This window comes from Balearica regulorum, chromosome 1 (assembly GCF_011004875.1).
Source record: "Balearica regulorum gibbericeps isolate bBalReg1 chromosome 1, bBalReg1.pri, whole genome shotgun sequence".
In the NCBI taxonomy this organism is placed as follows: domain Eukaryota; kingdom Metazoa; phylum Chordata; class Aves; order Gruiformes; family Gruidae; genus Balearica; species Balearica regulorum.
In genome coordinates, this window is record NC_046184.1 from 2146626 (window position 1) to 2172361 (window position 25736).

At 46.3% G+C, this 25736-nt stretch overlaps 1 protein-coding gene across 1 annotated transcript in view; it reads right to left on the reverse strand.

Moving 5' to 3' along the window:
- The window catches only part of LOC104636589 (uncharacterized), a 117889-nt gene that overhangs the window by 61824 nt on the left and 30329 nt on the right, over nt 1-25736 (reverse strand). Inside the window, 26 exon segments of the mRNA XM_075757170.1 lie at nt 1070-1102; nt 1946-1981; nt 2269-2294; nt 4754-4759; nt 5754-5793; nt 5991-6050; nt 7085-7156; nt 8493-8546; nt 8726-8752; nt 10158-10253; nt 10370-10438; nt 11166-11210; nt 12750-12776; nt 12869-12949; nt 13243-13317; nt 15033-15223; nt 15536-15679; nt 16997-17120; nt 18286-18425; nt 18757-18960; nt 19102-19248; nt 22259-22378; nt 23342-23488; nt 23932-24069; nt 24767-24916; nt 25250-25378. Coding sequence (XP_075613285.1) covers nt 1070-1102; nt 1946-1981; nt 2269-2294; nt 4754-4759; nt 5754-5793; nt 5991-6050; nt 7085-7156; nt 8493-8546; nt 8726-8752; nt 10158-10253; nt 10370-10438; nt 11166-11210; nt 12750-12776; nt 12869-12949; nt 13243-13317; nt 15033-15223; nt 15536-15679; nt 16997-17120; nt 18286-18425; nt 18757-18960; nt 19102-19248; nt 22259-22378; nt 23342-23488; nt 23932-24069; nt 24767-24916; nt 25250-25378 — 2381 coding nt within the window.

The window sequence follows — 25736 nt, forward strand, 5'->3', positions numbered from 1 at the left end:
ATCACAGTAGTGACACCCTCTCCAGCCTTGCAAATACTATACTGTAAAGCACCATGCGTGCATTTGTAATGGTATAAGCAGGATAAAATTCAGGTCCGGGGCCACTACCTAAATGTATCCAGCCTAAAAGCAGAGAGACATTTTTGCTAACTGATGTTAAGCAGTCTGGACAATGAGACCAATGAAGGGAGGTGGCTCCAACATCCAAGCCCAGTGAAAAGGATGAAACTCATTGTCTCTGAGGGGTGAGGGAGATGTGAAGCACCGTAGGGTATTATTTCATGAATGTCAGCCATCAAAAAGCCAAAAGGAGTTAGTCCTTACATGGATAAGGGAGATCTTTTATTTCTTTGCAGGCTGGCAATGAGCTATAAAGAATTAAAAAAAAAAAAAAAAGATATTCCAGGCCACATTCCACTCCGAGGCAACTGCAAAAGTGAATTGTATCGGCTGTGCTATAAAGCAGAGGTACAACATGGACAACATGGGGAACAGCTCTGTCTCAGAGATCTCCTTGGTTTCAGAGATTCAGTTTCCTCCAGTCATGGGGAGACCAAATGCTGGGGCGAGGGTCTAAAGACATGGGGAAATCTCCATCCGTGAAAGTGCTCAGCACACAGGGTCCTGAGCAACCTGACCCAGCTTTGAAGCTGGCTCTGTTTTGAGCAGGAGGTGGGACTAGAGACCTCCAGAAGTCCCTTCCAGCCTCAGCAGTGCTTTGATTTTATGTCAATGTCTCCCTTGGCTGGAAAGTAACTTCTGTGAGTGGGCTGGATCTGCACTTCAGTGGTCTCTCCCTTCTAAAAGGGGAGAAAGGGATTTCCCTTTCTACCACATGGAAATCCCAAATTTCCCCACAGACTAGGGCTGGAAAGAGAATGACAGGTACAAAATGTTAATAAAAGCAAAAGAAATATCAGCAGGGCAAGACTATTGCGACTTTTCCAACCTCTCCTCTCTGGTCAATCACAAGGGAAGTATGATTCGGATGGTGAAACGTGGTACAGCCTTCACTTTTTCAGGCGAAGATTTAATCTAAGTTTCAAGCCGTGCTAATTAATGGACTTACCCGGACACCTTTCTTGCCTGGAGGTCCCAAAACCTGAGGATAAAAAGAAATCACAGAAATGCTTTCTTATTTGGGAAAAAGGATCTCCCTTTCAAAGAAGGGTTTATTCATGTTACCTTTTCCAAAGCAAGAGAATGTCAGCCTTGTTATGGGATAGGAAACCAATGACCTGCACTGATGGCTAGAAAGGGCTACAAGCCAAATCCCAAACCCAGTGAAGCTTGCAAGGAATCCCACCAACTTCAGTAGTTTTTGGCTCCAGGGATGGGACTGAACAATCACTCACATGCAAGGTGCTATTGGCAGATAGCTGCTGTAGCCTTCACTGACACACACACCAATGACCAACCTTCAGACAGCAATGTCCCTGCTCATTCAAGCATCCTCCAGGACACATCAATCTATCCTGATAGTGGGGTCTCAGTCCTTAATGCAACCTCCAACTGCTCCCACAGCCCTTACAGCAATGCCATGGGGCATGCAGAGGTAGCCACCACCAAGGTTTCTCCTTAAAGCTGTCCTAGCATTTGGAGGGACATGAAGACCAGTGCCTCTTCATGTGGATCAGAGCAGTCCCATTGTGAATGAGGAGCCTGAGCAGGAGGACAGGCCTGGAGCACAGAGCTCTAGTGTTGGGGAGGCTTTATCCTTATGTTTTCTGCACAGCAGTGAAGCTCCTTTGAGGACACAGTGGGCAACTGTGCAGGGCTGGGAATGCAAGAAGTGGAGCAAGGGAGCAGAAGACACAGTTGGCTGGAGAGTCAGGGTAAAGGTCTGTTAGTTCTTCCTGCATTTCAGTGGGACACACGTCTCTTGGTCCACTGGCACTGCTGCATAGCTATAGCACAAGAAGGGGTGTAATTCACTCATAGTTACCCCCTTAGCTGGAGCACCTGGAAATCCTGGGTTCCCCTGCAAGGCAAGAAGACATAAAATGAACAATCTGTGGGAATGAAAAATTTCTGCTCATTGCTTTCCCCCATCTATTTCCTAAAACAGCTCAAAACTCGGAAGCACAAGAGCAAAACAGAGAGGAGACACTGAGCTCAAGTACATCCCTGCTGGCTTCATCTCTGTGTAAGCTGCCCCATAAACACACTCAACTGTGCTTGCAAGAGCCACACACATGGAACAAGCTGTGGAAAGTCAGGATACCTTCACCTGAGCTAGTAAAACATGTTGTCCTCTTACTGTTTGACTTGGTCTCCCTTCTGCCCTGGATGTCCTAGGAGTCATCAAAAGAGAATTTCCAATGGACTGAAAACTGAGCACTTTTGGTCCCTGCTGTACTGCGAAGCTCCCAGCCAGAGGGAGGGAGAGAGGAAGCTCTTCCACCCAATTTTTCACTAACTACAAGACAGCTCTGCTAAACAGCTGTACAGGCTCTTGGGTGAGAGATGGAAATGCCCATGCCTATCATCTCTAGCACGCCTGGTTGCCATCTACCAGGAGACCAAGCGCAGAGTGGCAAGCTCTGCGCTTGGTGAAGCTATCAAAGATGGTCCTTTGCAAGCAATAAAAGGTATGGAGACAGCCATGAGATGCATGGGAGCTACCAGACCAGGTCAGTGTTTTGTCTCTGCTCAGAGTTGGAAGCTGCAGGTACACATACCCGCTGTGCTTGCAGGGCCTTGCTCCTGCGAGGTGCACTGGCTCGCGGAAGACTGACAGCCTATTTCCATTTCTCACTAATGTAGCTATTCTTAGGAAAAAATGCTACCGTCTCTTTTGATCTTTGAGGTTATAATCAAATGCATGTGCAGAACAAGTGCAGCTGGGGGAGCTGTAAAAACAGCAAACCTGAAATGCGGCTCAATAAAAGCAATCTGCAAATACACAGTAGGGACTGTGATGGACTTGGCAGTGCTAGGTTAACAGTTGGACTTGATGATCTTAAAGGTTTTTTCCAACTTAAACAGTTCTATGATTCTATGCCTGGTTTGTTTGTCAGTGTTTGCTAGCTGCAGACTGTTGTGGGGATTTACCACTGGTGCGAGGTCTATTCCATGCACGAGACCTCCTTCAGCAGCAGTGAGCTCCTGAAACTTGTGGTTATGTGCCTTTTAACTATGTGGCCCAGTTATATCTGACCAGACTGGGAGAAGCTTTTGCGGGGTGAGTCTTCAAATTCCCTCCCTCTGGATCTCCAACCAGATACCTCAACTGCTTTGTCCCGAGCCCGAAAACAGAGCCAGTGCTTCTTCCCTTCCTACTGTGCGCTCCAGTGCTGGCCAGTCTCACCTTTTCCCCTTTAACACCACCTTGCCCTTTGTTACCCTGGAAAACAGAAGATGCTTTAGTTAAGACAAGGCTCCACCGGCAGAGCAGGATGAGCCTGGAGGCTCACACACTGCGGAAGAGCATGCTGAGCATGTTCCCTCCTCCGGAGACTGTGAAAGCAGGGAGGAAAGCAAATTTAAAAAAAAAAAACCAAACCCAACCCCCCCCAAAAAAAAAGAAAAGAAAATATGTTTTTTACATATATGTCGTATATAGTATATAGCACATGTTATAGTATATAGTTATATGCTATATATAGTCCATGCATTTATATATTGTATATTGCATATTAATTACCTGTAGAGTATGTATATTAAGATATCTTGTATAATCATATTACTATATATACATTATATATAATGCCTAATATTAAATTGTATGCATATTCTAATAATTACTATATAGTTATATCATAATCATCTACTATATAGTATAATATGCATATATTACTATACGTATATATGGACTATCCTGAGCTTGATCAGTTTCTTCCCAAGAAGCTTGAGAGCTGAAGATGAGACAATCTCTTGGAGAAGTTGAGAGTTCACATCGCAGATAATGTGCAGGTCTGGGGTTGCGGGGTAGGTCCAGGCTTAGCTCAGAGGCTGAACATAACCAAGAGGAGCAAGGTGAGATGTTGGTCCTGGGCCCAATTACTGTGGGTTCTATATTTACATATAGGTTTTTTTAATCTTAATTTTTAAGATTGTGTTCTGATTTGATTAATTTGGAAGCACACCCTTGGCTCAATCAGTTCTTCTTCCCCAGGTGGTGCTGGTTCACCCTAAATGAAAATGAGCTGCTGGGATTGTCTCCTGCACCTTCTGCTGTCAACTCAGAAAGAGTTCATGAGCAACGTCAACAGTTACCTCACCAGTGAGCACCCTGCCAAATTTTGCTCTTCCTCCCCATTGCTTTGCATGGGCAGTCCATGAAACACCCAGCCACAGACCCGTATTTGTGTGGATCAGGACTGGGCTCTTGCGAAGAGCAAAACATGAGCAGCAATCTGGCTGTTACCACTTGCAAAGACTTCACGGATTTAAGAACGTCTTGTATTTTATGAAATAAAAAAGCACCACTGCAAAGGGAAGCAAACCACTTTGTTTCGGGCTGAATGAAACATTTCTTTGGATATTACTTTTTCCTTCCTTTTCCACCTCTCTTGGAAGTATGAAAATAATTTATTTTGGGGGCAACACGGACATTTTTTGAGCTTAACAGACATGAAATAATTTGGTGATGGAGATCCATTTGGCCATCAGCAGTAACTCAAAGAGTATGTCCTGAGTTACCTGGAGAAGGGGACATGCAGAGAGCCATACAGCCCAATGTTGGCTCCTCCAAGAGCCATAACAACCTGAGACCATGTTATGTTGCCTTACGTACCACCTAAATCCACGCCTGGCACTCCGCGTACTGGGGAAAATTCAGACTTCCTGAGTCTTTCTCTGGTGTCAAACTTCAAAGATAGCTCAAGCCAGGTGCTTCAGGAAGAGGCAAACATCCACTTAAACCTGAATTGAAAGGTGTTTCTCCTGGCTCAAGGGAAAGTCTCCTTCCTCTTACAGCAATCATCCCTGTACATGCCAAGATCAGCTGATTCCTCCTGCACCCGCAGCTTTCCAGGTATTTTGGCACATGGAGAAGCCCTGGAGTTGAACCCCAACATCTTCATGAGTACTGAGAGCTGGGAGACGGGCGGCAGTCTGCAAGAAAATCTTCCTGCCTGCCATGAGTCCCTTCCTGACCAGTCCTTGCCATGCATCATCTTCCCTGGGTTCACAGCAGAGTTGCCAGATTTGGACTGGAGCTATATTTGGCCAGTCTCTTTCCTCTGGAAGCACCAGGATGTCAAAATCATTCCTCCCCACCAACCTCAGACCATTAAGCAAGGTGAGAAAATTAGTCAAGTCCAACTTTCCTTTTCCTCCAACGTCTGGAAGAAGATGGGCACTTCCAGAAGAAAACTCAAACTTTAGGATAGACTATATCACCTCTCACAGGGCTGGACTTTCTCCACTGAAACATGGGAATGAATCTGGGCCTGGATGGTTCAGAGGAAGGTGTCCAAAATGCAGATGTGAAACAATCTGCTCCTTACATCTTCCTCCCAAAACACATTTAACATGAACTGCTATAGTTCTGCAGAGTTTCACTGGCCACAAAAATGCCATTTATTATTTTATTAAAATAGCACATCTTGCCACCTTTCCAGGTCTCTGCAGCACCCTGCAGCAATGACTTTGACAGGCCAGTAACTCCTGATGTATAAAATTATTCCCTTTCATTGCTTTTGAGTAAGGTGTCGACATTCCCGCAGCCTATGATGATGGTTAGAGCTAGATGTTTTACTCGGCACCTGAGTACCAGGTACAGGGACTCAGGTTCAGCATTTCAGTACCCACCTTTGGTCCTGGTGCTCCTGGAGGTCCCATCACCCCCTGAAAAAACAGAAGAAATGGTGAAAGGTCAGACTGTAAAACCCACTGTCTTCCCTTCTCTCACCCTTTCCATTTGTAAGTACAGGATGCGCCCTCCGAGGAAAACCTAGGTAAGTGGTATTGGAGGCGACTCTGGAGCCACTAAACCCTCCAAGGGGACTTCAGCTGCAAATCTCACTGCAAAATTGCCATCCCACCTGCTCTCATTCTTCTCCCTTCAAGCCAGCAGTGCCAGGAATGCCAGTTCCTACCACCCCCTGCAAGGTAAGCACAGCGCTGCACTCAGGAGAGCTGGTCCCCGAAGTTGCAGAGCATGATGCATCCTACCCCTACATCTGCTTCAGAGCTCTGACTGCACTTTTAGCCACCCTGCAAAGAAGGAGGGAAGAAACCTGCTCTGTAAACATTTGGCTAAGACATATGTCTAGCCAGAAACCTTCGATGACTTGGAGGAGAGAATTAAAACCAAGGGTATGTAGGTGTTTTCAGTGACCATTTGAAGCAGGGTGGGGAATTCAATGAAGCAGCCCTATCCAGGGGACAGGGAGCATGCAGGTCTTGGGCCATGTTTGGTAGGAAACACTGCTCCTGACAGCAGTGAGATCTTCCACAGGGTAGAAAGAAAAGGACTGATGATGTTTTAAAAAAAAAAATAAGATGATTAAGGGACTTGAGCAACTCTCTTATGAGGAAAGGCTGAGAGAGCTGGGGCTGGTTAGTCTGGAAAAGAGAAGGCTGAGAGGGGATCTCATCAACACTTATCAATATCTAAAGGGTGGGTGTCAGCAGGATGGGGCCAGACTCTTCTCAGTGGTGCCCAGCGACAGGACAAGGGGCAACGGGCACAAACTAGAACACAGGAGGTTCCATCTCAACATGAGGAAAAACTTCTTCCCTCTGAGGGTGACCGAGCGCTGGGACAGGCTGCCCAGAGAGGTTGTGGAGTCTCCTTCTCTGGAGAGATTCCAAACCCGCCTGGACGTGATCCTGTGCAACCTGCTCTGGGTGATCCTGCTTTAGCAGAGGGTTTGGACGAGATGATCTCCAGAGGTCCCTTCCAGCCCCTACCAGCCTGTGAATCTGTGACTGAGAGGAAAAAGGACTTGGATGGAGATGGAGCATCTATTCTACCATGCACAAACTCAAACTCATCCAAGCAGGGGGTGAAGGGGAATGGTGGAAGATCCTAATGTGCTTCCTCACATGTCTACCCTGCTATTAGTTTGTCTTAGCTATTCTCAGCTCCCCCTTGGGCTGATGGATCCTGCAAACATCTGATATGAGTAATGACCTTTTCTCCCCTTTGTCCAGGCAGTCCAGGAACACCATCTAGCCCTACAGGGCCTGGCAAGCCAGGTTTCCCCTGAAAAGGAAGATACATCATCAAATCTTTTTATTCCAAACTGTTAGTTACCAATCATACTAAAGAAAAGGTTTATTTTTAAGTCTGCAGAAACACAAGCAGAGAAATATATATCCTGATGTGCCTATCTTAACAGTTATTTCCTTTACAACTGAGGATTTATAGAGATGTCTATATATTCCCAAACTTTGTTTCCCCTCAGAAATAAGCTATGGATCACTGGCTTTTCTCAGGAAAGGAAAATAAAGATGTTTTTGCTTGTTACATGGTAAGATAGAGCCTGGGTACCCATGTCGATCTGGCAGTGGCTGTCTCCTGCAGTGCCTCTTCATGGCTGTGTTGCTGTAAGAGGGTGACCATAGTAATGCTGCTTGTGTAGAAATGGACTAACACATGGAAATGGCTGGTCTATGGGATATAGCTCTGCAGTAGGACCCATATATGATGATGGACAGTAATAGGCGCCTTGGGAAGGATGCAAGAACAGGACATGCATATAGTCCCTCAGTAATCTTTCAGGTTTGAGCCACTTGTAATGCAGGGACTTCCCAAATCTATCATGGTTTCTTTTATTCCTGGTAGTCTTCCATGGACTTGTTTACTTCTCTTATCTCCCCTTGAACTCAGACTTCCTACACCCCAAACATCCTTGTGGGACTTCTGTGAAGAACCACCTTCTTTTCTTTGTTTTGAATCTTCTGCCAGCTCAATCCATTTGCTGTCCCATGCTTTTGATTCACTTTCTTGCCCTCCTCTGAACCTGCCCCAGTTCTTCTCTGTCCTCCTGAGACCAGGGAGGTGGGATGTGGGAAGGAGAAGGGTTGCACTCATCTACTCCATGGGTGAAGGAGGCAGCAGGGCCTCAAGGGTGAATCACTGTCGCTTTGAGTAGCCTTCATTGGGTGGCATTTGTTATCATCTGCCAACATGATTGACTATGCCAGAGGGTTTATCATCATGGTGAGCACCATGATGGATGCACTTCTCACATCTTTGCTCCATGCCATGAGGAAGAGCAGGCCCTTGCTTTTGGCAGAACGAATGACTGTTATCCTGTGTCTTTGCTGGGTTTCTAACATTTCCCTTTTGGCAATTCCTGAGTGACAGGTCAACAGGATGAAGCTGACAAAGTGAGAAATGCTTAATTTGCCCTGCTTAATCTGCCAGGCCTCATCAGCAGATGAAGCATCCCAAAGTGGCAGCTGATGAGAGCTGGCAGTAAATATTGTCCCTCTATACCCACCCCACACGGCAGTGGGCATCTTGAGGCCAACTGTCCCTTCCCACTGTGGTCAGCAGCTCTTCCTTAGCAACTGGCCATTGATGGACCACTCACCGGCTCTCCCATGCCTCCTCGGTCACCCTTGAGGCCATTCCTCCCACGAGGGCCCTGCATGAAGCACAGGACAGTCTTACTGTGTGTCTCAGCAGCCCTTTTGGATCTTGATGGACATTTGGTAAGTATGGAAACCAGAGCCTATTGGGCAGCTTAGAAATAATAAAAAAAAAAAGAAAAAAAAGAAGGCTTCTCATCACATGCAAAAGTGAAAGACAATCTCAGGTACTTACCCTGATACCTGAATCCCCTGGTTCACCCTGAAACATGAAAGAAAAGGAGCATTACCATGGGGTGGTAATTTAGAGAAGGGATCCTGTCTAAACTTAGTCCCAGCAAAAAGTTTCTGCAGGCTGTAAAGCCCAGAGACCAAAACTCCCACCCCCCAAGGGAAAACAGAGCTTTAGTAGAGGTTTCTGCTATCTTGCATGCTCCAGACACCTCAACCTGCAAAATCTGATTACAACCTCCCCTTAGGGTAGAGGAGGGGAGTTTAGGTCTCTTGGTGTCTGCTGAGACTTTCTGACCCACCCCCAGTGCAAGGAGACATTTGCTGACAACCTTCAGTCTGATTTTAGCTGTGCACAACACAAGTGATCCTGGGTATTTCACTCCAGCCACCCAACAACCCTCCTAGGACTGGAAAAGCACAACTACAGGCTGGGTGGAGAATGGATGGAGAGCAGCCCTGAGGAGGACTTGGGGGTGTTGATTGATGAAAAGCTCAACATGACCCAGCAATGAGCGCTGGCAGCCCAGAAAGCCAACCGTGTCCTGGGCTGCATCAACAGCAGCGTGACCAGCAGGTTGAGGGAGGGGATTCTGCCCCTCTACTCCACTCTGGTGAGACCCCCCTGCAGTACTGCATCCAGCTCTGGGGTCCCCAGGGCAAGAAGGACATGGAGCTGTTGGAGTGAGTCCAGAGGAGGCCACAGAGATGATCCGAGGGCTGGAGCACCTCTGCTATGGAGACAGGCTGAGAGAGTTGGGGTTGTTCAGCCTGGAGAAGAGAAGGCTCCGGGGAGACCTTAGAGCCCCTTCCAGTCCCTAAAGGGGCTCCAGGAAAGCTGGAGAGGGGCTGGTGACAAGGGCATGGAGTGACAGGACAAGGGGAATGGCCTTAAGATGAAGGAGGGGAGATTTAGATTAGATGTTAGGAAGAACTTCTTCCCTGTGAGGGTGCTGAGGCCCTGGCAGAGGTTGCCCAGAGAAGCTGTGGCTGCCCCTGGCTCCCTGGCAGTGTTCAAGGCCAGGTTGGATGGGGCTTTGGGCAACTGGGGCTAGTGGAGGATGTCCCTGCCCATGGCAGGGGTGGCACTGGGTGGGCTGTGAGGTCCCTTCCAACCCAAACCATTCTATGATTCTATGATTCTATGAAAAGTCTTAGTGGCCACTGAATCTGGTCCCATGTCAGACAAGGCTGACCATAAGCTTTTCAAGCTCCATCATCACTTCCCACTGTTGAACAGCAGGGCCCTGATGACAGGAACATTTTGCAGAGTTCCTCCTTTTATGCCTCGATGGGAAAATCTCATGATGGAGAAAAGAAATGTGTATTCCCAGGGCCCTTGAATGAACAGAGTATCCAGGGACCCTGGACTGTGCTGGGTCTCCTCTCTCTGTGGTACAGTATCACAGAACCATGCTTCAAATAATCACGCTCACCTTGATGGAGATGCCCGGTGGTCCCTGTGGCCCTGGTAAACCTGGTAAACCTGGTGGTCCTGCTACTCCAGGAACCCCCGGCTGCCCCTTCTGTCCCTGCAACAATGAAAACCAGGAAAGGGAGGGACATGGGCTCTCATCCAGCTCCCTTTGCTTCTCTTCCAGCTCTTGAGAGGCTGAAGGGTCCACCACACCTGTGGGATGATACTTACAGTGGGGCCAGGCTGCCCATTTCGGCCGGGAATCACTTCCACTCCTCCCAGGACATAGCCTGGTTCGCCCTGCTCACAAGGGGAGGAAGACACGTGCTTAGCTGTGTTGGGAGGTCCAGGTGCAATCAGGCAGTTTCATAATTTAGGAACAATTTCATGATCAGTCTAAGCAGCTTTAAAACCAAACAGACTCTCCCTACGCAGGAAACTCAAACCACCTGTTTGCATCAATTCTTTTGCAGAGGTACCAGAAACCACATGGCCATGACATGAGCTCTGCTTACTGGCATGGCAGAAAATTAATCCCAGGGAAAAAAAGGAGATTGGGTTTCAGCACGATCCACTCCCTGACCCGTAGCCATAGAGACAGCTCAGGTGGATGCAAGGAGGGTGAGGAATGTGCATTGGGGTTTGGAGGAAGGACAGGACAACTGCTCCTGGGATCTGACCACAACTGATCTTGAAGCCTTACCTTTTTGTGTCCTAAATGCGTGCAAACAGGCTTGTTCATAGTGGAAACTCAAAAAGACAGAATGATCCAACCAAGCAATACCTCCTTCTGAAAACGTGCCGAGGGCCTGTGATGACGACTGAACACTTTTTCTCCACAAAGACATTAGGTTCCTCCTACCAAAGCTGAAGGACAGCTCCCCAAGCTGAAGACTAGCAGTGCAGGGCTAGTTACATATAGCTCAGAAGTTCATATTTACCAAAGGTCACTGTATAAATGCTTAGAAATTAGAGATCAGAGCAATACAATAGCTTCTGCCCAATGAAACCCAGGAATGAAACTCACTCTGTCTCCTTTTGGCCCCACTGGTCCAGGATAGCCAGGAGATCCCTGGAATTAAAAAGAAATCCTGCAGCGTTAAACAGCAAAGCAACCGCAGGACCATCACTGTTCAAGTTACAGACCTGTCTCTAATAAAATTTCATTCACTTTTAAAGTGGTCATGAAAACAGGTTCCTATAAGTGGATTTTGGTCCCAACATTTATGACAAATATTTATGTGTCACCTGTGGGTGTGCTATACGTCCCTCGCTAGTGATGGGTGCATGTCACCTGATGTGACAGTGTAGTACATTCAAACACCATGGGAAGCTGTGAGGAATCAGAGGTTGCTGCTCCTTTAACCCACCAGGAGAAGGCAAACGAGTCAGAAGGGGCATTTAGTGGCTGCAGTGGTTTGTGTCGGACCCCTGTGATCCATGCAAACCATGACTCACAAACATCACAACCCTTGTTATAGGTGCTACCCCATCACAGACACTGGAAGTTTGATCCAGATGCCCACACATGGGTGTCATGGGTTGTCTGAGATATCCTCAGGTACCCAAGGTGTAGGGCTGGCAGACAGGATGCAGGATTTATGGGAGACCTGTGTCCTTCCGGAGCGTCATCTGAAGGATGGGTGGAATAACAGGGCATCTCAAATCACATGAGAGGACTTTTTCAGAAACTGAATGAAGTCCAAAAGATGTAGTTAAGTTCAAGATGGTGCCACTGAAATGTTTCTGCACAAGAGCTGGCTATTTACACCCCACTGCAGCCAGTGGAGGTCAGGGGCTCAGTTCAAGTACACATGCGCTGGTGTCTTGTGCCATTTGTGATGCTCTCTGATACCTGCCTGGCCTCCAGCTCTCGCTTCAGAAGTGTCCATCAAGTCCCATATTTTATCAGCCCTGCATGGTTGCCTTGGACATCCTAGAGCATCCCAAATGACCTGGGCACCTTGGTACCAGCTCCTTGTCAATTTATCCCTTAGAATCAAGGGTGATTTAGCTGGCCAAACGCAGTTGTCTACTAATAGAGCCCTGGTAAAAGCAGAGGACGGACGTTCATGACTGCTGATCTAATGTGCAAAGCTGTGCCATCACCAATGACGTCAACAGCATGGAGCAATTAGTACAGTGAAAACAAGGGCATGTGAGGTTTGGCTGGTCTAGCTAGATGCATGTTTTCCAAGCAATGCTGTGAACCGTTGCATGAAAAAATTGTGTATGGGAAGTCTGTGAGCAAATGATGCTTCTGGTGATTATGCAGTAGGACTGATATATATGACTGGAAGCAGAGTTCATTGTCCTTGGCCTTTTTCTGGATAGCTATGGTTCACTGAGAGTTACTTGGCTAGAAATGTGCCCACGTTGCACATAAGCATTATTTGCCAGATCTCTGAACAGAAGGAAACCTATTCGGAGCTATTCGTGATAACAGCTGCCCCTCATAAAGGCAAAATGGGTCACTTGGTTCTCCTGTCCTGCTCAGCACAACCGGCCTTTGAAAGGCTTGAAAAACAAAGCTTTAGGGTCCCACTGTATTGATGATCTATATATCTGATGTATATATGATCATCATATATTTGATGATCAAAATACTTACAACGTCACCTTGGATGCCAGGGAGACCCTGCAACGCAGGAGAGAGAGAGATATTTGAGAGCGATGCTCACTTTTCTCTGAAATGGCACTTTGATAAGGTTTGTTAAAACCAATACTTACCATGAGTCCAGGGGGACCAGGAGGACCTGTCCGCCCCGGTCTGCCTGGCAGCCCAGGAATGCCGTCCTTCCCAGGTAGACCCTAAACATATGGAAAGTAACAGCATGCAGATTTTGGTCCCAAACCTGCAAACCCAAACAACTTCATGCAGCACTAGCCTTCTGTACAGCTTGAGGGAGTCCCCAGTTGCCAGCACACACAAACATGCATCAGTTCCCTTTTGCCTGATTTTTCAAAGCCAGCATGGAGCAGGATATATCAAAACACCAACATAAAAGATCTGAAGATGATTCTCTGCTAGATCTCTTCCTTCGTTCTAATCATTTAGTTGCATATTAATTAACCAAGTGGATGATGCATGCTGGTGGACTCACCCTCTCTCCTTTCTCTCCCTTTATAGTAAAGCTGTATGGGTCATAGCCTCCACGAGCTGGTGAGCCCCTGAAGCTCTTAAAAGGAAAACAGAACAAATGATAATGAAATTATTGTCTGCCAAAGGATGGCAAATAAACCCAAACCAGAATGACCATGAAACCCAGACTAGCACACCCCTTGGCTTATGCAACAGTAGAAAGAAGCAAGTTTGACCATCCAGGGGACCTGTTCATATCCTCACACGTTCAAAGTCCCTTGGAAGTCATGCATTATTTATTGTGTCTCCAGCTTGTGTCTTGAAATTGGGAGAACAGGATGGAGAACACAGGGTTGTGTGAGGACAAAATGCAGTCAGGGAGCATATTAATGCCTCATGAAGTCTTGGCCCATGGTCTGCCTACAGATCAGGTTCTTCTTTTTGGCTGTGGAAAGGAGTTTGGCAGAGATGAAATAATGACTCTAATTCAACCATGCATGGACAACATTCATTTCACCTAATTTTAGACTGCTGTAGCATAAACATCACCATCTGAGCTATTCTGCCAGTGTGGACACCTACCTATGAACTGAAGCATGACCAGACTTTTCTGACCACACTGACTAGCTCCACCAACTACTATGGAGACTCATTTTCTGCAGCGAAGCTAACACAGACTGTTCAGACTTGCTGGCTACAGCACCATCAGTAAACTCACTAGACCAGCACATGGGTTCTAGGGCTGTCCTACTGTTCTTCATGTCTTCTGGCTTTCTGCTTCGTAGAAGGAGGGGGTAAATTTGCCTCTCGACATTTTTTTTCTGAAGTAAGGAGCAGTAGTAGCTTGGCGGTCTGTTCAGTGGCTCACATGGAGTCTAGAGCTACCTGAGATGCCACAGAACATCTGGGACATCTGCATGGGGCTGGCAGATATGAAGCAGGATCTATGGAAGACCTGCATTTCATTGGTTTGCTGGGAAGAAGCACAGGAGGCTGCTGCATTTTCCATGCTGAAGTGGCAGCTTCTAGGATGACCTCCCCAAACACGGACATGGTTTCCAAAGTTAAAGGTCTTGACACTGATATAATGCCACTGCACACCACATACGTATGAGAAGTGACCTGATCAGAGCAGTGATCAATATGTTTCTTTGAATCCCCTGAACAGACACCAGTGAACTAATTCTCACCTTTAAACACCAGGGACCACAAGCCTCCTCTTTTTTTTGGATATGTGGTTCAGCTGATGATGGGTCAGGGATGTGTGGCTTGCTCTCTGTGTCACCAAATGGCGATTGCTTGTTGGCTTCATGTCTGGCAACCTACAGCATGGAGTTTGGCTTAGATTAGTGATCCTGCAGGTTTTGGAACCAGACATCAAACACCAACCTTCAACAGGTCTCAAGGGGTCACTGCACTCTTATATCACCAACCTTTTCATTGGAAAGGCCATAAAATATCACTGTTGGAGATACTCTGCAGATGAGCTCACATCCATACCAATGACCCATCAACCAGAGTTAGAAAAGGGCAATGAATTTATAATCCATTCAAGTGCTCTGCCCCTGCAGTGGCCTTATGCAACAAAACTTTTGCAGCTGTATTCCGGCTTCCCCAATTCCACTCCCTTGATTTCAAAGATTTTGTTCCTCATCTCTAGGGTTGGACAATAAGTGAGGGCAGGATTGCACCCAGTGTCCCAAATCTGTTCTGACTTTGCTTTGAAACTTTGCTCAGGGAAGAAGATTGCCCTTGTGCATGACCTGCACCAAGCAAGTTGGCTTATATTCAAAGGGCTGTGAAGCAACTCACCTCCCCAGATGGTAGCTGGGCTCCTGAAGGCTGAGGGTCAGAACAAATGACTTCTATCAGCTCTCGGAGGATCTGGGGGAAGTCATCAAATGTGCTGACGTAGAAAACGTTCTGGAGGTTCTGCTGCAGCAAGATGGTGTTGAGCTCAACGGGGTCAGCTCCTGAGACACCCACAGCAATGACGCGGATCCCTGAAACACATCGCTCACTCAATGGAAGAAAAAATGTTTGAGATCAGAGTTTCCAAACTCTTCATCACAAGTTAATAACCTCTGTTGGGATTAGCTACTCCAGTGGCCACGTGAGAACTCACTTGAAGCAGCATGTGTGAGTTATAGCAAACCAAGATACTCAAGCTAGGAACAGAGAGAAGAAAGGATAACGGAGCGAAGAAAGCCAACAATGCACTGAAAGTGCACACATCACATAACGTACTACCCTCAAACCCCTGGAAATTCTTGGAGAACCAAGGCCTTTGGGAAACACGACAGGGCAACTCTTACCCAAAGCATGGGCTACTCTGGCTGGTGGCAACACATCATCCTGGGACCGCCCATCTGTCACAAGCACCAGCACATGAGGGAAATCTGGTCTCATCCCTCTGGAGGACTGAAATAACTCCTTCAGCATGTAGGCTATACCACGACCTGGGCAAACATGGAGAAGGATAGTCTAAATCTGCCTGTTAGGTCTGCAGGTGGGAACTGTGTGTCCCCTTCCACCAATGGGAAAAAAAAAGGGCATTCAGTGTGGCCCCATAAATGGATAGTAGCCCCTATCATGGGACAACATCATTTGAGGGAGACAGCAGTAAATCAGATTGGCTGAAATGGTTTAGACTGAGTTTAGCAAATAGTTTTGGAAAGGAAAAAATAATACATTTAGGAAACCTGAAGCATTTTCTTTGCATTTTAGGAAAGCCCCCACAGAATTCCCATTTTCAAATTTCTTTAGAAAGACCAGGAAAGTTTCACAAAGAACTCTCAATGAAACTGAAATGGTTAAGAAGCCCCCAAACAGTATGGAAAGACTCCTATGATGGGTAAAATGCCTCTGCTGACACAACCTCTGTAAAAAGAAGGATCAGAGGCAAGGTTACCTAGGAATTTGCAGTCTGACCAGTTTCACACCTACTTTTCCTAACCAGTCCCATCGAAATTCTTGTATTTTTTTGTGTTCCTGACCAATACCACTGAGCCAGGATGAGGTATGTAAGCCTTCAATTAACAAACATGGGTGCCTCAAGGCTCCCCTTTATGTTGACTGACTGGAAGACATTAATTGGGCCATTGAAGAAAGGTAAAGTTAAAACTAACTACCTTCAATTTAATATTGCTTGTGTACCTTCAGGGAATCAAGTATACCTTATTGTCCTGCTGGGAACAAGTAGGTGGAAAGTCCTGTCTGTCTCTGAGCATTTAACTACCTAAGACAAAAGTGCGTGAATTTTGGAGATGCTTTGCTGATGAAGAGCTGTGTTATTTGCACAAGAGAGGTCAACAAAGGACATTTATGTGGTGACACACCATGAAAATAGAACGGGGCACATTGTTTTGTTGTTAGGGTAACAAGGCAATAACTGTTGGAATTTGCTGATTAAAATGTGCATACAGTGGGCAATAAGGATGCTTCAGCATCAACTATCCTTACCTAATGTTTATGGGCTTTGTCTCCAAGCCAGGTATAAAAACCTCCCTTGTGTGCAGGCAAAGTTATAAAATAATGAAGAGAAACCCAGTAGTAAAACTAGGACATGAATAAAGGACATCAGGCTAGTTGGAAAGACTGTCCCTGGAAATCAAACTAAATTCAATCCTCCGTTCTCAAATTTTGAAGAACTTTGGGACTTAACTTTCTAACTAGGTAAATGGGTTCAAAAACCTCAGACAAATGCCATCCCTGGTCTCCAGCCTCTGTCTTGGTCCAGAAGGCCCACCCCGTCTGTGCAGCTCACCTGTACACACCTGTTTTTGTGTTGCCTCCAGCATAGTGCAGCCCCTTGATGGCTTTCAGGGCACTGTTGCGGTCCCGGTGCTGGTTGAAGTGGAAGGCCGCCCTGGGCTCCTCGCTGTACTGTGCAACAGCAACCTGCCAAAGAAAAAGGGGTTAAAAAAATACGGAGAGCTCAGGAAGACAGCAAAGGTGCCATCACTCCATAAACTGCCTTAAGTTAGATAATACAACTGGTTGCAGTGCAACAGGAGTGGAAAGAGGTTGTGTTTCTTGCAGGGTAAAAACAGGCACAAGAACGGCTCTCAGGTTGGCAGCACATGGGGCACAATCCATATGCTTAAGGGTGGGCGTGGTACTATTTCAGATTCTCTTGGGCGTCAGAGATTTCTGCAGAGGCTGGTGGACACAGCACAAGACTAATGGGAGACCTGAGCACTTTGGGCAGCTCATGGCTGGGTGGGAGCATCTCCTGCTGCAGCACCTCCCATGTCAGCACCCATCCCTCCTGCATTAAACCCTTGATCTCTGCTGACCACAAAAGGAAGCCAGCTACTCAATTCATATTATAGCCACGTAAATCAAAATATCTTCGTGTCCCCAGAATTACTTGTTAACCCAAGGTAACTTCATCATAAACCTTCAAGACTACCTGCAAGCCAAGAGTGCAAGAAGTTCCCCACTCCTGATCAACTGAAGATAAGCTATGTAGGTCTCCCTTTCAAGGGGCTAGTTCAGATATCACATTAATTAAACACAAATGACCCGAAATAAATTATCTACTGAGTCTTCCCATTGGCTTTGCTGAGTTGTCATTTAATGCTGAAGGCTTCATTTGCCCTTGAGGTGCTTCACAGCATGGCCTGGGGATCTGGTCCTCTGCTTATCTAGAGGTTGCAGCTGCTGGTGTGTGCTCTGTCTCCCACCTGGGCCCCCACCTGGGTCTCTAACCATTAGCAGTCTGGATGTGGGCAGAAATGGGGTCCTAGAGGGGCACCCATAGTTGACATATCCCTGAGCTCCATAACGTAGACAGCATTTCAGTAGGTCTAAGATTTTCTTTATTTCTGATGACTTGGTCATGGAAAAATAACCAAGAAATGGAAATATATCCAAATAAGTAAGCTGAGATTTAGGAGATTTTTATTCATGTTTTTGTTAGACACATGTGTTTTTAGGCAAAGCACTTAGCCTTTCTGAGCCACCACACGTGAGTGAGCAGACTGCTGTCATCACAGGGGTGAGCAAAAGGCAAACACCTGGAAGGAAAACACCTTCAGGAAGGAGAATAACAAAATCTTGCCTGTGTCCCTTCAGGCCCAATCTTAGGGAAATAGGAAATGATCCGGAAGATGAAATCCTTCACTTTATTGAAATTGCTCTGGCCAATACTTGAGGACTCGTCCACCAGGAACCCAATGTCTGCTTTGAACTTGCCACAGACTGCAGAGGGAAGAGAGGATCTCAGTAAGCTGGTGGGTCCTAAAGCAGAAGCATGTTTCTTTAGGTTCAGAGCAACAAAACAAACCCAAGCACAAATACCTCTTGCAATGCCGAGTGCTGGTGAGTGAGCAGGCAGCACCTTCACCCCACAGGGTAGTGCTTAGAGCTCCACTGAATTTTATGGAATTTGTGTCTTCCCCTTCCCTGACATTGGCCACTGTCACTACTCAGTGAATGAAGACCAGTTTTGGCTCCTCAGATCAGAGAAGTCCATGGTCCCTGGTGGTTTTGATCTACATCATCACCAAATCACACATGCATACACACTCACTTGGCCCAGGGTGAGTTGTCAGCAGTGTAGACACTACAGTGGTCGATAGTAGGGTCTGTGGAGTTGGTGGCAGCGTTGTGGTGGTGGCCAGTGGAAGAGGAGGGGTCCCCACATTGCTAGGTGACATGGATGGGGATCTCATTGTATCCAATTTTGTAGAAGTCACGGGAGTGACTGGCATAGGTGACTCTCTGTGAGGTCCCACTGTAAGAGGCAAACAGAAAAGGTGTTTTTGGTTATGATGCCACTATCTAGCCAAGCGTCAGAAGGGTAGAGACGCCAAGAAGTTAGCCTCAATAGCAGTTACCTAGGTAAAAGTGCAACACAAGTCTCGAGCCTTCATACCTGTTTGCCCAAGGAGCGTTGTCTCTGGTCCCTCCGTATCTCCAAAGACTGGTCGTATAGAAAACAAATACATTTCTTTCGCGCTCAGTCCTGTCACTCGATACGATCTAGAAGCTGCTGATAACAGTTCCTGGGAAAGATCAGAAGCTGTGAAAAAGGAAGAAACGTGCATTGACTGGGAGCCAGAGAAACTCAACTCCCATTTCTGTAGCATCCCATCTTCTGATGCCACCACCTTTGGCAAACAGGAGCTTGGGGACAAGTGTGGGCTTTGGAACAGAGGCTCTTGGTAAGACATTTGTAAACTGCAATGGTCAGGCCCTAAAACAGAAGGAATAAGGTTGTTTGTGTCTGACAAGGGAGATCTTGAGTACACGAACAGGAAAAGAAAATGGGAATTTGTACAACTGTTCAGAGAGGGCATTTGGTCCAGGTGGTGTCCGAGGCTGAGCGCTGTGATAGACCAATGGTTTGCAGCAGTTAGCATGTATAGAAACAGAATTCTTTTTTGTTAATAAATGGAAAGTTTGCTGAAAAGTAGAATCAAACTTACTTGAGAAATTTGGTCACATACAATAGATAGTTTTGATTTAAAATAATGATAGGAAAAAATCTATGAAAATGTCAGAATAATGTTTTGACATTTTATAAGTGTCTGTCTTTGGAAAAACTGACTGATGAATTTTGACACTGTTCAAAGTGCAACTTGCAGCTTTTCATTCTGAAATAGCATTTTCCCTTTAAAGCCAAAACCAACCAAACATAAAAGCTTTGTTTCTACCACAAGAAATTAAATTGGTATATATAATCTGTTTCATTTTCATTAAATGTTCTCAGCTACCCCCAAAAATTTTGGAAAGGAGGTTTTGCTCCTTTAAAAAAACAAACCACACCCTCTTGCAGTTTGACTCAAACTCGTCTATCCTCCTCTCCTTTTGGGTAGGCAAGTAAAAATAATAATAATTGGTTTAGATGCCATGTTACCTTGTCTGAAGAGATTTGCTGTATGAAACACAAGCTGACAGCTCTGCTGAAGCACAGATCTACGGCAGTCCACCACCCACTCTGCCTGCCTAGACCCCCAAACAGGCAAGCTCAGTTACCAGGAGATACCTGGATCATACCCAGAGAGGGATGCCCTGGCAAGTGCATGCAGGAAGAAGTGTGCAACCTTTGGAGAAGGAAGATGGTCTTTGCTGAGGTCAATTTTCTGTGAAGAATGAAGCTGATATTTTTTGCAAGGGACAAGGCTGTGAGGCTTAAGGTGCAAATGCAAGATTAAATGAGCTTCTATTGATTATGTGGATAAGAAAATCATGACTTTGGTACTCCAAGAACAGTCAGGAGAAGATAGAAAGAAGACAGAGGAGGGCAGCGTCCAGCTGAACTTCTCCAAGGTCCATCCTGTCGCATGGGGGAGGAAGGCTCTGGACGGAGCCCCGTAGACATGGGTTTGGTTTTGTGTAACACACTGGACAGAGGAGATCTACAGCTGGAACGACCTCAAGCTGCGGAGAAGGCGACCCAATCTTTTATAGGGCAGGCTGGCTAGAGTCAGCCAGCAGGGAGGAGGGCATTAAATGAGCTTAAAAGGGGGACAAGGGAAAAGGATAATAAGTGAGTACTCATTAGAAAAAAATCAAGTTGTGGAGAAGAAAATTAATCAAGGCACCAAGAGACAAAAAAAAAAGAACAAAATTCTTAATTGCCTTTATACACTAATGCTGGCAGCCTGGATAATTAAACAAGAGAAATTGGAATTACTCACTTATGAACATAAATTTGATCTCGTTGGTATTATTGAAATGTGGTGGCAAGATTCATCTGATTGGAATGTTAAATCAATAGTTATAAACCTATTTCAGAAGAATCGATTGAGTGAGGGCATGGGGGGACTGTCAGACACGGTATTATCCATTTCTGAGCCCCTGACAACTCTGAAACCAATGATTTTTGAATACTTACGGATCGATATTTTAACAGCATGGCACAGGAGGGGAACAGTTGCATTAGATCACTTAAATCACCCTTGAGAACTGAATGTTCGGTTCCCTAATCACTTATCCATAATATGTAGAGCAAAAAAATGATGCTACCACAGGAGACTTCATCCTGAGTGACATATGCTGCAAGTCTTAAGCTGCCAATACCAAAATGTCCTTGGAATTAAAAAAAATTAAAGCTGACGACCTGGTAAGTCAAAAAGCACTGCAGGGAGCACAAGGGAATTGTGTCAGATTCATTTTCTTTATTGACTTGTGAAGATGAACTGATCCCTAGCAAAAAGTTAGTGGCTGAAGCAACAATGACAAGAAACTTGCTATATTCAAAGAGGTTTAAGCCCGCTCCAGGAAAAAAATAATATAGCTGGTGCTTTAAAAGGGCAAATCCTGTAAGGCCAAATCAATTGGAAACAGAAATGTACACTAGAAATTGTGAGCAATGATTAAGAAAGTTTTAAAAGCTCTTTACTATATAGCAAAGCTTTTAAACCGAAAAGAATTAAGGTGGTATGGATGACAAAAACCAACCGTTTTTTGGTTCAATGCAACTATCCCTGATGGACAGGTAGTGACTCTAGAGGAAGAGGCACTGACAATGCCAACCGGCAGGGTTTTTCCTAAGCAATTTTCACGTCTCCTTTTTCTTCCCTCAAGGATTTCGCAATGGCCAAATGTGTCATCTTGTGAGCCTCCCCAGTGGGCCAACTTCCATTCCCCCCCCCGGCTTTTTCACCCAAATGAAGAAGCTGAGATGAAGGGATATGACGTATGGAAGTCTCCAGGGTCAAACCTCTGCTCTCTTGCTAAACAGGGTCGATGGGTTGAAAAGAAGGAACAGTGTTGGTGCCAACAGTGACAGCATCATTTCCCCCAGATCAAAATGGGCAGCACTTGGAGACATAGGTCATGACACTTGAAGGAAACAGTAGCTACTTAAAGCTGGTGGTGGAGAGGAATTTCCCCCTTAACTATTGCCACTTGCATCTCCTGCAGCATCAGCTGGCTCTAAGACCAGGTACTGAATCAAACAGACCTCAGGGCAAGCCAGATACATCCATGGTCCATCCTCAAATCCCCTTGGGTGATGGAGGAGCTCACACAGGTGGGAACCAAATTACAAGCCATCCTTCCTCTCCCCACCAAAAAAACATTACCTGAGGACAAGTGCCATGTTAATAGGTACGTGGATGCTCCAGGAACAGCTGCCCAAGTCAGCAAAACGCTGGTCTCCGCAGCCTCCTGCACCGTGAACTCAGTCACTTTGGGTAAATCCACTGTTGGGAAAGAAGAAGAAAGCTTAGGATGGGTAGAAGCTACCACCAAAAGCTTGACTGAGCTGAAAGGAAGCTGATTCACCCTTTGGGAGGCTCAAATCTTGACCTCACTGAAATCAAAGGCAAAAAGTCCAGATAGAAGTGATGAGCATGAAGCACATCTCTGCTACACTTGTCCAGACACCTCCAGCTGCTGGTGAATCTCTCAGATGATATCTACCCCAGGGTGCAAAGATGCGTGTGCCAGGAAACACACCTTAGCCTGCAGCCAGCTTTGGAGACCTTCTGCCTCCTTAAATACCGCGTTTCTGGTGAGAGAAAGGAGTCCCTGCAGCACTTTAAGGGTTTTCCAGAAAGCTGAGTCAGATCAGATCCTCAGCTGGTGGGAATTGATGGTGTTTTTGCAAATAACTGCTGGCAGATCTTCATCCTGGACTGCTGGGTGTGTCGCCAAACTGATTGTGAAACTTGAGCTATTGAGATGGACTATAAAGTTTTTGCCTGCTCACTTGTACCAGACGCTAGTGCTCTCTGAACGCACAGCATTGGCTCCACATCCCTGATCTTCTCCACCACTTGATCTCCAAATCTGCCTATACTGCAGCATCAATCAAGTCACATGATGCCACAGAGTCACGAGTAATGTTTGCCTTTATCTATTGGAAATGGTCAAGATATTGTAAGTAAAGAGGTAATTCCAAGATAATGCGTCACAAAAATAACATCTCATGGTGATTACTGGCAGGGGAAGAGGGGCAAAGTCCCAATGTTTCTCAGTAATAAGAAAGGACCAATGCATGTTTTCTCACATGCTGGCTGGTGGGACCTGAGAAGTACTAAGATGTCTGTCAGCCAGTATTGCACTTTTTCCATCCTCACCTCCCATCACAGCCCCTGGGAAAAGACAGCCCCCAGTACTAATGTGGAGATAATCTTGTCCCCATCCACCGGTCCTGTACTCACAGGTTTTGGCTGTGAGGAGCGTGGGACTTCCCTCCCGTCCCTCAATCATTGCAGACATGCAGATGGTGTAGGTGGTGCTCTCCTTCAGTTTGGGGATCGTGAAGGAGACTGTCTCTGCTGCAACAAGCTGGGAGGTTTCCAAGCCACCTAAGAGGAGACATTCAAAAAACCCCACAGTGTACATAGAAATGGCAAAGTAATTCCTATGAACAATCATTGTTACAGCAGCTTCCTGACACAGATCTTATGGGACCAGGCCAGGGAGGAGAGTTATGAGTTCATTTTGCATATGGGGAAACTGAGGCACGGGCAGGTGAGACATCTGGTCACAAAGGCATCACGTGCTGTTGGAAGGGAACTGCTTCTTTGGCTTCCCAAATCCCCACTATGCCTACATCCAACGGCTATCTTTGTCAGAGACTAAAACCTGGCTCAGTCACAGGACTTCAGCCTGCCCCTGTAGACATTACAGTCCCCATCTACCCCAATCATCTGCAGGAAAAGGAATGAGTTGAGCTAAGCTCCTATTTTCTGAGGTTCCTTGTGCTCTGTCCTCATACCGCACCTGACTAAGAGACAAGGTTGCTCACCATGGAATGGCACCCAGGATATCTTATAGTGAGTTACTCCAGGAAGCCTCCTCCAAGACAGCTTCAAGCTATTTACACTACTGTCAGTAATCCTCAGATCTTGGATGGTCTGGATGGGGTTGGAATCTGCAAAAGATGCTGCAAAAATGAACCAGGATAAGATGTCTGAAGTAATAGCTCAAGTTACACAGTACCATGGTTTTAAGCTATGGTGCTGAAGAAAGATTTGTGTATTCAAGCAACATCTACTTTCCAAACATTATCTAGGGATGCCTGACTGCATTTCCTAAAGAATCCATGCAGAGGAGCACTGTGCAGTTAAGTTGAGGATCTCATCCACATCTCTTGCTGCCTGCACCAAACTCTGGTGACACAACACAGGGACATGAGCAGGAGGCCAAGAGAGGACAGATCATCCAGATGCATCTTCAAACACCATGTGATTCAGATGAACTCACGTGAAAAAGACACTGGAAGGACCCAGGACCCCAAGTTTGAAGAGGCAGAGCTACAAATCAAGGAATGGCAAATCTCAAGAGTGCATGCTGTTGAGTTGACCCTGAGTGGTGCCTGCAGAGAGACTCCTACCTTCCTGACATGGCTGTGGATAAATAAGACTGAGGAGCGTGTTAATACGTCCAGGGTTGCCTACCTATGCCAAGCCTGTTTAACATGCCATAAGGATGTGTCTGCTCCTGCCCATGGGAACAGCTGTGGATTATTGCTACCAGCCATGAGGTACATTACTACAGCTCCACCATCAACATGCAATGCACAAGACCATGAATCCAGCCTTTGCATCCCAACACAAAGAGGTTGTTCCACCAGGACACACCTGTGCGGTGAGTCAGAGTCACCTCCGGCCCCTCGGTCTTGCTGAAGACAGCCCGAACGCTGACTTTATACAGGGTGTCAGGCAGCAAGTGGTCGATCCGGTAAGCCAACACTCTACTGCCCAGGTACTGAGTCTTGGCAATCTGGTTTTCTATTAAAAAAAAAATAAAAAGAAAAAGGATACTTCAGAGCCTGTAGCTCACCAGTGAGGCTGGTGGCATCCCCTCCAAAAGAAACAGCCATTCCTTGCTGTACTATTGTTTCAGAGCTTTGAGTATTATCTTTGCAAAAATAAAAGCATGAACACAAAGAGAGAAGGAGCCATCGCCAATGGGTGCAAGAACATGGACAGTGTTTCTTAACAGTGAGATCTCTTTCCTACCCCAGGCAGTAGACCAGCAGTTTGGAAAGGTGCCTCCCATGGCCATGGCCACAGACATGGGTCTGTGCCAGGGATGAGCACACGCACCCTTTCTCTACTCACCTTTGCCTGCTCCCACGGGACTCCAGGTGATTTTGAATTTGGTGGCAGCTGCTGTGGCACTCCATGCGATAGACAGGCTTGTGCTGGTGTAGGACATCACCTTGAAATTGGAGACGTAGCCAAGAGGCGCTGCAAGATGAGGACAGCATTAGACAGTACCCTGACTACTGTCCAACAGGACTCCTCATTGGCAGTATAATGAGGCCAAAATGATATAAAAAGGTTAAAAGAGTTATCTTTGCTTTTCCTCAGTGTATCATCATCCTCATCTGGTGAGACACTAGTTTGTACTGCTTGAGGTCTGGGCCATGCATGTACATCCTACCTCCCTCAGCACCAAGGAGCATATTCTGCTCTAGATCCAGGTGGGAGCACCTCTGCAAGCCCAGGACAGGCAGTACAGGGATCCAGGTTGTCATGAGATCCAGATCCCAGTGCTCCCACACTGCCTGCAGGGTGAAACACCCACCCAGAGCTCCCACAGATG